Raw genomic sequence first — 12,191 nt, 5'->3', positions numbered from 1 at the left:
CGCCGAAGCCTGCCCGAGCAAGGAGGAGGAGCAGCCTCGGCTGAACTCGTGACATTGTGTTAGAAGGTGGGATTAAAATTGATTTGTCAACGATCTACACAAAATACTCTGTAATGTCAATGAAGAAGAAAAATTCTAACATAAAAATATATATATAATGAAAAAGAAAACACTAATATATCATGATTACATAAATATTCAACCCGCTGAGTCAATACATGTTACATTTTACATTTTAGTCTTTTAGCAGACGCTCTTATCCAGAGTGCATACATTTTGATACTATTTCATGTTAGAATCACCTTTGGCAGCAATTACAGCTGTGAGTCTTTCTGGGTAAGTCTCTAAGAGCTTTGTACACCTGGATTGTACAATATTTGCACATTATTCATTAAGAAATTCTTCAAGCTCTGTCAAGTTGGTTGTTGATCATTGCTAGACAGCCATTTTCAAGTCTTGCCATTAAGCAACTCCAGTGTATATTTGGCCTTGTGTTGTAGGTTATTGTCCTGCTAAAAGGTGAATTTGTCTCCCAGTGTCTGTTGGAAAGCAGACTGAACCAGGTTTTCCTCTAGGAATTTGCCTGTGCTTAGCTCTATTCCGTTTCTTTTTATCCTAAAAAACTTCCTAGTCCTTGCCAATGACAAGCAAACCCATAACATGATGCAGCCACCACCATGCTTGAAAATATGAAGAGAGGTACTCAGTGATTTGTTGTGTTGGATTTGCCCCAAACATAATGCTTTGTTTTCAGGACCAAATGTTAATTTATTTGCCACATTATTACTTAAGTGCCTTTTTGCAAACAGGATGCATACAGAGATGAGGTTGTCATTCAAAAATCATGTTAAACACTGTTATTGCACACAGAGTCCATGCAACTTATTATGTGACTTGTTATGCACATTTTTAATCCTGAACTTATTAAGGCTTGCCATAACAAAGGGGTTGAATAATTATTGACTCAAGACATTTCAGCTTTTCATTTTTAATTAATTTGTAAAAATGTCTAAAAACATAATTCCACTTTGACATTATGGGCTATTGTGTGTAGGCCAGTGACACAACATCTATTTCATCTATTTAAATCCAAATTCAAGCTGTAACACAACAAAATGTGGAATAAGTCGAGGGTTGTGAATACTTTCTGAAGCGACTGTACATGGTCTATTCTGTGCTAATCATCTTATCTAATCTAGTTTACTCTATCCTAGTTTGGACTGCAGAAATAGGACATGCTGTCTGAATTTTATCCACTCTGTGTTTCCTCTGTATTAACAGTACACTCTACTCTCTATATTTCTGTGTCCGTCTACTCCACTGATATCTATTGGTCTTTATTCCCTCCCCTGCTCTGTCCTCCAGGTTGCTACCACAGCACAGACACGCCCAACCCACGAGGCGAGATCCTGATTGGCGGGCCCAACGTTACCATGGGTTACTACAAGAACGAGGCCAAGAACCAGGACTTCTTTGTGGACGACAACGGCCAGCGCTGGTTCTGTACAGGAGACATAGGAGAGATCCATCCTGATGGATGCCTCAAGATCATTGGTGAGGAGCAGGGCTAACACCTCTTCTGAATGTCCTCATTCTCGGTTTCTGAATAAAGAGACATCTACTCTATTCCAAAGTGTTCCCTTTCACAATGGTTATGCACCCAGGTTCATATTTGCTAAGATAAACATTTACATTTGGGCATGTCCATCAAAGGAGGCTGGTGGGAGGAGCTATAAGAGGATGGGCTCATTCTAATGGCTGGAATGGAATCAATGCAACGGAGTCAAACACATTGAGCCCATCCTCCTCTAGCTCCTCCCACCAGCCTCCTCTGGTGTCCATATACAGTAGTATGTAAATAAACTCCCTGATACCGCTTATGTCAGCACACCACATCAACATCATGCCCAGAACCACTGAAACCCTTCTAAATAACCTATGCCCCTACGTTCTTCCATCAGTCTAGCAGGGCAGCTCCCAAGAACAACTATTTCCCAATTCCACCTCACTTCTGAGAATTCCTCTTGAGCCATGTTTACTTTAGACTGAAGAAATCCTACTGCTCTGTCGTTCTGCCCCTGAGCCAGGCAGTTAACCCACTGTTCCCCGGGCGCCGATGACGTGGATGTCGATTAAGGCAGCCCCCTGCACCTCTCTGATTCAGAGGGGTTGGGTTAAATGCGGAAGACACATTTCAGTTGAATGCATTCAGTTGTACAACTGACTAGGTATCCCCCTTTCTTTTCCCTGTTGTCTACATCTGTCTGTAAAGATTTACAGTGCAATGGAAAATGTGATTTTTCTCCTCCAGTCCCTCCCCCCCTCCACACACACACAGTGTGACAGTGTGTTCCTGTGTCTACAGATCGTAAGAAGGACCTGGTTAAGCTCCAGGCTGGAGAGTATGTGTCTCTGGGGAAGGTGGAGGCCATGCTGAAGAACTGCCCCCTTATAGACAACATCTGTGCCTACGCCAACAGGTGTGTGTGTATGAATCAGAATATGTAAAAAAAAAAAAAAGAGAGACATGGAGGTGTCTTCTTAACCGTTATCTCTCTTCAGCGATGAGATGTACGTGATTGGCTTTGTGGTGCCCAATCAGAAGCATCTGCTGTCGCTAGCGGAGCAGTATCGTATCCGGGGCTCGTGGGAGGAGCTGTGTAACAACGCTGCCATGGAGGAGGTGGTCCTGCAGGTCATCACTGAGGCCGCCCTATCAGGTGAGAGGTCAAAGGTCATCAGACCTTGGAGCGAGAGGAGAGGGACTTTATAGATAGATGGTAGTGGTAGTAGTAGATACAGGTTATAGTCAGGTTGAAGCGCTACTTTTGCCATCCATTCCTTTTGGTGGTTGCTTTGGTTATATCTCTGACTGGAGTTGTGATGCATTTCCTCTTCTTGTCTGTCTTTGCAGCCCAGCTGGAGCGGTTTGAGATCCCCCGTAAGATCCGTCTGAGTCCCGACCCCTGGACCCCCGAGACGGGCCTGGTGACTGACGCCTTCAAGCTCAAACGCCAGCAGCTGAAGAGCAAGTACCAGGACGACATCGAGAGAATGTACGGCGGGAAATAGGACCAGACCAGACCAGAACCTCTCCAAGCACAGAGCCAGCATCTGCCTCAAGCCTCCCAGCTCCGTCCTCCTATCCCCACCCGACCACCATCCCGGACGAGCCCCCAGAAGCACTCAAATTACTTTAATCTACTTTGTTCTCATGAGACCAAAAAAGATAGACAGAGAGAGAGAGATAGATAGAGAAACAGATTGAGAGAGATAGAGGGAGAGAAATAGCGATATCAAAGAGAGGAGGCTGTGTTGTTGCAATATTTCTACTGTTCCTTTATTCAATGAAATGGCTTTGCTTAAAAATTCTAATCAATAGACAATAGCCTAGCCCTGAAGAATGTTGGAGAGAATGATTAGTTAGGTGAGAGTAAGTAAGGGGTGTTGTTGGAACACCCTAATATCTCCATGTTCATTCCACTTCTTGCCCTCTTTGGAGATGATTTTCCTCCAGATGTGAGTTATGAGACAGGCCAGGTAAGGTCATGTTGCCTGTGGAGCCAGTTGAGCTCTGTGTGCGCGTGTGCGCGCGTGTGTGTGTGTGTGTGTGTGTGTGTGTGTGTGTGTGTGTGTGTGTGTGTGTGTGTGTGTGTGTGTGTGTGTGTGTGTGTGTGTGTGTGTGTGTGTGTGTGTGTGTGTGTGTGTGTGTGTGTGTGTGTGTGTGTGTGTGTGTGTGTGACAAGGAGGAGAACTGGAGGAGAAACAGCACATTTTCTGTTGCCTGTTGAGCTCATGTCTGGTAGTGGTCCCATGTGGCTCAGTTGGTAGAGCATGGCACTTGCAACACCGGGGTTGTGGGTTTGATTCCCACAGAGGACCAGTACCAATGAAAATGTATGTACTCACTACTGTAAGCCGCTCTGGATAAGAGCGTCTGCTAAATGACTAAAATTGTAAATGTCTGTCTGACCGTTGTTGAAGCACAAGCTCAGGTTGGTTGGAAAACATTGTTTTAACCCCAATACCCTTCTGTCTGAGGGTGTCAGGAATGCTAAGCCATGAGAGCCTGTAGAGTGCAAGTAACATTTCAATGAATAGCTGTTGTTTAAGTATTTGTTTTTCTCCTTTAATTCTGTGATTCTGTCCACGTTAGTCTAGAGTCCTCATTGGCTGATTATCTGTCCAAGTTCCAAATCCAGGGCTCCTCATTGGCTAATTCTCAGCCCTGTTCCTGAATCCAGGTTTTTCCATTGCTTATTCTCTGGTTTATTTCAGAACCTAGTTCTGCCCGTAGACTATTCTTATTTCCTGCAGGACAGGAAGCAACTAGCTGTCCTCGTTTCTTTTTGTTGTGGTTGTTGTGTTTTGTTGATCCTGTTTTTCCTGCTAAGTGAGGCTTTAGCACTGTGATTTCCATTATATTCCCCTCTGCCCGTCTGATCCTACAAGCACGAAGTCAACAGAAGGTTCAGAGAGACTAAGATAAGATAAGATAATGACTTTATTATCCCCTTGGGGAAATGTGGGTTGTGGCTAGGGCACTGAAATGTTGAGTCTCTGCCCCTAGAAGAAAAACGAAACATTTTGAGGTGAATATACACTACATGTCCAAATGTATGTGGACACCTGCTCGTCGAACATCTCTTTCCAAAATCATGGGCATTAATATGGAGTTGGTCACCCCTTTGCTGCTATAACAGCCTCCACCCTTCTGGGAAGGCTTTCCACTAGATGTTGGAACATTACTGCAGGGGCCTGGCTCGTGGTCTGCGTTCCAATTCATCCCAAAGGTGATCAATGGGGTTGAGGTCAGGGCTCTGTGCAGGTCAGTCCACACCTATCTCGACAAACCATTTCTGTATGGACCTCGCTATGTGCACGGGGGCATTGTCATGCTGAAACAGGAAAGGGCCTTCCCCAAACTGTTGCCACAAAGTTGGAAGCACAGAATCATCTAGAATGTCATTGTACGCTGTAGTGTTAAGATTTCCCTTCACTGGAGCTAAGGGGTCTAGCCCGAACCCTGAAAAACAGCCCCAGACCATTATTCCTCCACCATTGGCAGCTCTAGCAGGGCAGAAATTTGCAGGACGAACTGACTTGTTGGAAAGGTGGCATCCCTATGACGGTGCCATTCTAGTGCCAATGTTTGTCTATTGAGATTGCATGGCTGTGTGCTCGATTTTATACACCTGTCAGCAACGGGTGTGGCTGAAATAGCCGAAACTACTAATTTGAAGGGATGTCCACATACTTTTGGCCATGTAGTGTATGTATTTTCAGTACTCTATCATTCATATTATTGTTATTATTTATGGTAATACCAGTTAATACTTCTCTAATGCCAGTTAATAATACTCTTATTCCAGTTAATAATACTCTAGTCATAAACTCATAATGTTTGTAAGAAATATGTAGATTGGTGAATACCATTTTCTTTCAGTGGTAGAAAACATATTTGTACTCTGTTATAGGTGTGCACTTACATGAACCACACATTCACTTGCTAATGTAAGAGCTGTCATTGTAGAACCACTGCCATGCTTGGCGTAGACAGTGTGCAATATGATAATATAACATTTGGACCAAACTAAGGTGGGATTACTTGGCCGATGGCAAGAAGAGATGCACACAAAACACTTCAGTACAACAGTTGAGAATTTAGATAATTTAGTTAAGAGCACAGCTTCAGCATTTATTTGTGTGTGTGCGCACGCGCGCTCTCGCACTTGAAAAGACCATTCCTTGTATGTTGTTGAATGTGATACACCACAGCAAAAGATGGCCTCAAGCTTTCCTGAATGGTACAAACATTGCTCTGTAGAACATCATTCCACACATGACACCTGTTGCCTTTTCTTGTGATTTCAAGTGGATAACTACACATAGGAAATATTTTAATAACAATGCTGTACACAGTAATGTAAGATATAGTTTCTTGACAGTATGTGTTACTGTAACCCAGAAGAACATGCCTTTCTGATGTTTTCCTGTATACTGTACATACGGTATATGAGGGGCAGTGATCACTGAAAAATGAATATGTAAAGTCTCTATGTTAAATCTATTGTAGCTTTATAATATAGACCCGTTTTGTTACTCATCTCCCAGTTTGTCTGTGGAATCTGCCTTGTAACATAAGTGCACCAATTGTATTTATTAGTAATTTGCCTTGGAAATGATTACATGAAGAAGTAAATAAAGATTGTGTTTGGTCTATCAGTGGTGTCCTGAGTTATTTGAGTGCAAATTGAGAAATTAGGCTGTTGTCCATTATGTCGTCCATTACAATTAGACCCATAATAAAGCAGTGATTGGTGACACACTGTTAGGTGGTTATGATGATGATGACTGCGTGAGAAAGTTCTGTTTGAGCTGTAAGAGCGAACTCTTTGAAAAGGGTCCAGGCTAATCAAATGAAACAATTGTGCCCACCATCGTCATTCGTCATTGACTACTTTTTGAGGCAAAAATGTCCCAACCCTTCCCGTTAGCACTATCCTAGACAATGTGTTGCTTAAGTGGTTAAACTCTGTTTAATGATCTGTAATAAGAACATTTAACATGTAGGTGAATGTGTAGTAATAGCCCACTAATCACGGATCAACGTCTTTTGGACGTATTTTTGGTCTGGACCGGACCAAATCTGAACCAGCCAAATCTATGTTTGGTTCAGATTTGGTCCGGTCCGATCCGGCCTGGATTTGGCCAAAACATGGTTCAGATTTGGTCCGTGACGAAATGTGTACCTGTTTGGGGGCGGACCTCAAACGTTTGCATTTTGGTCATTCAGCAGACGCTCTTGTCCAAAGCGACTTACAGTCAGTGCACTCAACTAAGATATATAAACAACATATCACAATCATAGCAAGAAAAATATATTTATGTAACCGTTACTGAGAATGTTATTGTAGTTGAAGCAGTTTATTGTGTAGGTTGGACTACTTTGAACATCATCGCTGACAGTTTTCAAGTTTATGAAAAATCTAACATAAGTGCATGTGACAGATGGAGCAATAATACATGTTGCAATCTTCAGTTGGCTCCTCTTCCCAATATTAAATGGATTAAAAAAGTATTATTGTGATATAATGCTTACTTCATTGACAATGTATGTGCAGTTGAAATTTGGCCATAGAATCAATGACCAAAAAAGTATTTTCAAATTTCATTCAGAATCGAAAATGAACCTGATTGGGAAATAAGTATTTTCAATGTCCGGAAAACACATATTTTCAAAGTCTGGTAAATATGAATTTTCATCTTTCATTCAGAACCGAAAATGAATCTGATTTCAACAAGTCCGGAAAATATGTAAATTCAGCATCCAGAAAATACTTATTTTCAATGTCTGGAAAAGCGTTCTTTTAAATATCCAGAAAATACATATTTTCAATATCCAGAAAATACATATTTTCAACATCCTGAAAATATGTCTTTTAAACTTCTGGAAAATACGTATTTTTACCTTTCATTCAGAACCTAAAATGAACCCAACTTCATTTTGCTTACTAGGAGTTGCACTATTGTAATGTCAGGATTTGTGTGCAAGAGTTGATGCATTGTTCACCCATAAACTCACATGAATGCATGTCGATTGAAGATGATTTTGGATAAATTATATAACAGCCGTTAAATATTGTATTTTGTCAGAAAAGGCTAAACCAGTTTAGTAACTTAACAGAATTGGAACATAGCGTTTCAAAATCTGATAATCATTGTTTGTCACATTTTAGTCTGGGCAGTGTCCACTCCGAAATTTGACATTGGGCCAAAACTTGCCTCTCGACTACAGAACACTCACGTGATGGGTGACATCCCAAGGTAGCTATATAAATATTCCCATGCACTTGGATATCCTGTTAAATTCAAGAGGCTCACGAGGACACGGATCATACAGCTGGGTCCACATGTTCCACAGCTCTGTTGCTCGGTAAGTTGGATAAGTAGTGCATCATTAGTAACAATATGCCATTGTTCACTAAGTTATGTCTTATACAAGTTTAATTTGGCAAAATAGGCATACTTTTATAAGCTTAATCAAATAATTCTTATAGCCTGCAATTGAGGAATGGTGTGCTTAAAGGTGTGCGTGAAAGTGTGTGTAAAGATGTGCGTAAAAGTGTGGGTAAAGAATCAAGATCATAACCTCTGTAATTTTTCTGTTTTTACAGGAAACTTTTCAGTCCACCTCATAAACTCCACTGAGGATGGAGAGGTCAGACAACTTCACAACGCCCCAAGTTCTTCCCCTGCAGAGGGCTAATAGTGCGTCCCAAACGGACAAAAGCGATGGCAACGCATACGTGTACATTTTCATAGTAATCTCCTTCTATGGGGTCTTCCTCGTTGGTATAATGCTGGGCTATGTTCGCTCCAAAAGGCGGGAGAAGAGAAGGTCGAACGTTTTTACGCGCCTGGTGCACGAGGAGGAGCAGAGGGAATGGGGCGCGCTGCAAAAGAAGCACAGCATCACCATGCCCTCCTTCCAGGTGTCGCTTCCCTTCTCCGCGGGGAGCCAGGACTTCTATGAAGGAAGGGTCCTAAGCTCCCCTCTGGCCTGCGCCCTGTTCTCCATTGAGCAAAGCAGTGTCCGTTCACTGTGCTCCTCCGCCGACGTGCGCTTTGCCATCGAGGAGGAGTCGGACAGCGAGACCGGAGGGCCGGATGAGACCCTGAAGGGCAGCTCTACTGACAACAGCGACGACTCGGCCGAGATACAGATACTCCGAGAGGACCTGTGACGCTCAGAACAGATGATGAGAGGGGAAATAAACGCAAAAAAACGGTAGACTTTCCATCCCTCTACGTCATATAGGAATTAAGTTGAGATATTAATGACTGGTAAAGTTTAGCTCGACATATGGAACAAGTGCTCTCTAACCATCCGGTTCTGAGCATTGAAACGTACCTGGAACCCACTTGAAATATATTTTCTGTAACGAAACCCTCTTATGATGTAGCCTAATGATTTCACTGTGCGGTGTTAATAATGTCTATGTAGGTTTACTTGGGGTTGTTGTGTAAATGGAAGAGAAAAAAACAAAGCTCTGTTGAAAAAAATCCTGCTCTGTTTAAGAGATATGGTTCTTCTCTTCTCTTCTAGGGAAATAAATGTTTTTATGTTGAAAAAAGTTTATCCTCTTTTTTAAATCAAAGGGAGGTTGCAATATCTAGTTTTCTCCAAAAGGGGGCAGTGCTGCAGTAGTTTTACACCACCTGTTGCTGAGGCACACCAGTCATTTCAGTAGAATCAGCATAACGTGGGGTTTACCATCCTGTCCTTGCATTGTCTTATTTGTTCTGAAGTGTTGGCATACTAATTGATCGAATAAGAAGCTATTTTTTTCAGGCAGTTAGCTGATTATTTATTTTGACTTATTTACATTTAAGTCATTTAGCACAATTAGCAGACACTCTTATCCAGAGCCACTTAAAGGAGCAATCAGGGTTAAGTACCATGCTCAAGGGCACATTGACAGATCTTTCCCCTAGTTGGCTCTGAGATTCGAACCAGCAACCTATATCTGACATGTCATCATACGGTAAGATTAGGCCAAACCATCCCACCCACTGGAGACCTTCCCATCCGATAGGAATCCTGGGAAACGAGCCCGGAGAATGCTGGGATTTCTCCTAATCGGTGGCGACAACACAACTACAGCCCATCCCCCTCTCAGGCTCCCACCCACCCACACACCATACCATATCAGCCCCGCTGCAGGCCATAATGCTCACAACTCACTCCATTGACAACATGCCAAACCAAAGTGCGGTAGAACAATAGCGTGAAAGAAAAGGAATGTATTTTATGATGCTATTTAGAATGTAATGGCCCTGTCTGGGTGTTAGGCCTCAATAAAGAGTCTTATCTTTCTGAAGCAATAAGCTCTGTGTGTGTGACCGTGTGGGCACATTAGTCAGTCTCTCTCTCTCTCTCTCTCTCTCTCTCTCTCTCTCTCTCTCTCAAATTAACCATTCCCAATTATTGATAGTGTAGACACATCAGTGTGTAGCATAAAGTGGAACTACAGCTGTAGGAATGTTAGGGCTCATGCAGTATATGTCTTTGACTTTTTAATAAGGGACAACAAGATAGATAGGGTCGGTGAAAGAAAGAGCCGGACATCGAGGTGGAACTAGAAGCTGCAGTGTGTGAAATGGAAAGAATGAGAGCCAGTGAGAAAAAGAGAGAGGGAGAAAGAGGGGAGAGAGAAATAGCGTGACACACACAGACACAGAGAGCGAGAGAGAGAGCGAGAGAGAGCGAGAGAGAGAGAGAGAGAGAGAGAATGCGTAGCAGCATGATACAGCAGGATGTGTCTAAATAGGCTCCTCCACCACTGGGAGCTGACGAGGTTGAGTCCTGCCTACGTCCTCCTGCGTCCTGCGCTCTGCCCACATATGCAGAATGAATGACGTTTTAAATGAGTCACTCTGACCCAGCATTCTGGATCCTTTCACTCCTTCGTTCAATTCAATTCAAAGGGCTTTATCGGCATGGGAAACATATGGTTACATTGCCAAAGATAATAAACAAAAGTGAAATAAACAATAAAAAATTAACAGTAACCATTACACTCACAAGTTTCAAAGGAATAGAGACATTTCAAATGTCATATTATGACTATGTACAGTGTTATAATGATGTGCAAATAGTCAAAGTACAAAAGGGAAAATAAATCAACATAAATATGGGTTGTAAATCTTGCTGCTGTGATTGCACACTGTGGTATTTCACCCAATAGATATTGCCGTTTATCAACATTTGATTTGTTTTGGAATTCTTTGTGGGTCTGTGTAATCTGAGGGAAATGTGTGTCTCTAATATGGTCATACATTTGGCAGGAGGTTAGGAAATGCAGCTCAATTTCCACCTCATTTTGTGGAGTGTGCACATTGTCACGATCGTCGGAGGAAGTGGACCAATGCGCAGCGTGATAAGTGAACATACTTTATTTTGTTGAGAACACCACACGAACAAAACAACAAACGATACGAAACGTGAAGTCCTTGGTTACAATACAAACCATACGGAACAAGATCCCACAAACACTGTGGCAAAACAGGCTACCTAAGTATGGTTCCCAATCAGAGACAACAAGCAACAGCTGATTCACGTTGCCTCTGATTGAGAACCACACCGGCCAACATAGAAACAAATGAACTAGATAAACACCCTAGCACACAAAACACATAGAAACCACACACCCTGGCTCAACATAACAGAGTCCCAGAGCCTGGGCGTGACACACATAGCCTGTTTTCTCTTGAAAGCCAGGTCTGTCTACGGCGGCCTTTCTCAATAGCAAGGCCATGCTCACTGAGTCTGTACATAGTCAAAGCTTTCCTTAATTTTGGGTCAGTCACAGTGGTCAGGTATTCTGCCACTCTGTACTCTCTGTTTAGGGCCAAATAGCATTACAGTTTGCTTTGTTTTTTGATGAATTATTTCCAATGTGCCAAGTAATTATCTTTTGGTTTTCTCATGATTTGGTTAGGTCTAATTGTGCTGCTGTTGTTGTCCTGGGGCTCTGTGGGGTCTGTTTGTGTTTGTGAAAAGAGCCCCAGGACCAGCTTGCTTAGGGGACTCTTCTCTAGGTTAATCTCTCTGTAGGTGATGGCTTTGTTATGGAAGGTTTGGGAATCACTTCCTTTTAGGTGGTTGTAGAATTTAATGGCTCTTTTCTGGATTTTGATAATTAGCGGGTATCGGCCTAATTCTGCTCTGCATGCATTATTTGGTGTTTTACGTTGTACACTAAGGATGTTTTTGCAGAATTCTGCATGCAGAGTCTCAATTTGGTGTTTGTCCCATTTTGTGAATTCTTGGTTGGTGAGCAGACACAGACCTCACAACCATAAAGGACAATGGGTTCTATAACTGATTCAAGTATTTTTAGCCAGATCCTAATTGGGATGTCGAATTTTATGTTCCTTTTGATGGCGTAAAAGGCCCTTCTTGCCTTGTCTGTCAGATGTTTAATCTGAGGTAGGTGTAGTTTTTTGTGTGCTCTAGGGCAACAGTTTCTAGATGGAATTTATATTTGTGGTCCTGGCAACTGGACCTTTTTTGTAACACCATTATTTTTGTCTTGCTGAGATTTACTGTCAGGGCCCAGGTCTGACAGAATCTGTGCAGAAGATCTAGGTGCTGCTGTAGGCCCTCCTTGGTTGGTGACAGAAGC

At 42.5% G+C, this 12,191-nt stretch overlaps 2 protein-coding genes across 3 annotated transcripts in view; both read left to right on the top strand.

Moving 5' to 3' along the window:
• The window catches only part of LOC121566888 (long-chain-fatty-acid--CoA ligase 3-like), a 38,910-nt gene extending 35,263 nt beyond the window's left edge, over positions 1–3,647 (top strand). For both annotated transcript variants that reach the window (XM_041876787.2, XM_041876789.2), the window contains exons 12-15: positions 1,366–1,554; positions 2,366–2,480; positions 2,563–2,720; positions 2,915–3,647. In XM_041876787.2, the coding sequence (XP_041732721.1) occupies positions 1,366–1,554; positions 2,366–2,480; positions 2,563–2,720; positions 2,915–3,072 (620 nt within the window). In that variant the 3' untranslated portion in view covers positions 3,073–3,647. The remainder of the gene's footprint in view (positions 1–1,365; positions 1,555–2,365; positions 2,481–2,562; positions 2,721–2,914) is intronic.
• A 4,232-nt stretch (positions 3,648–7,879) lies between these two features.
• LOC121567189 (potassium voltage-gated channel subfamily E member 4) lies at positions 7,880–9,431 on the top strand. Its single transcript, XM_041877121.2, has 2 exons — positions 7,880–7,936; positions 8,178–9,431. Exon 2 carries the CDS (start codon positions 8,214–8,216, stop codon positions 8,745–8,747), a length of 534 nt encoding a protein of 177 aa, XP_041733055.1. The 5' UTR covers positions 7,880–7,936; positions 8,178–8,213; the 3' UTR covers positions 8,748–9,431.
• Positions 9,432–12,191: the final 2,760 nt, after the last annotated feature.

Source organism: Coregonus clupeaformis, chromosome 5 (genome assembly GCF_020615455.1).
Source record: "Coregonus clupeaformis isolate EN_2021a chromosome 5, ASM2061545v1, whole genome shotgun sequence".
NCBI classification, from domain to species: domain Eukaryota; kingdom Metazoa; phylum Chordata; class Actinopteri; order Salmoniformes; family Salmonidae; genus Coregonus; species Coregonus clupeaformis.
The sequence above is the reverse complement of the archived record's forward strand: the minus strand, read 5'-3'. Positions and strand labels throughout refer to the sequence as shown.

Coding starts and splice junctions, on each gene's coding strand:
- LOC121567189 (XM_041877121.2), top strand. CDS start 8,214: ATGGAGAGGTCAGACAACTTCACAACGCCCCAAGTTCTTCCCCTGCAG.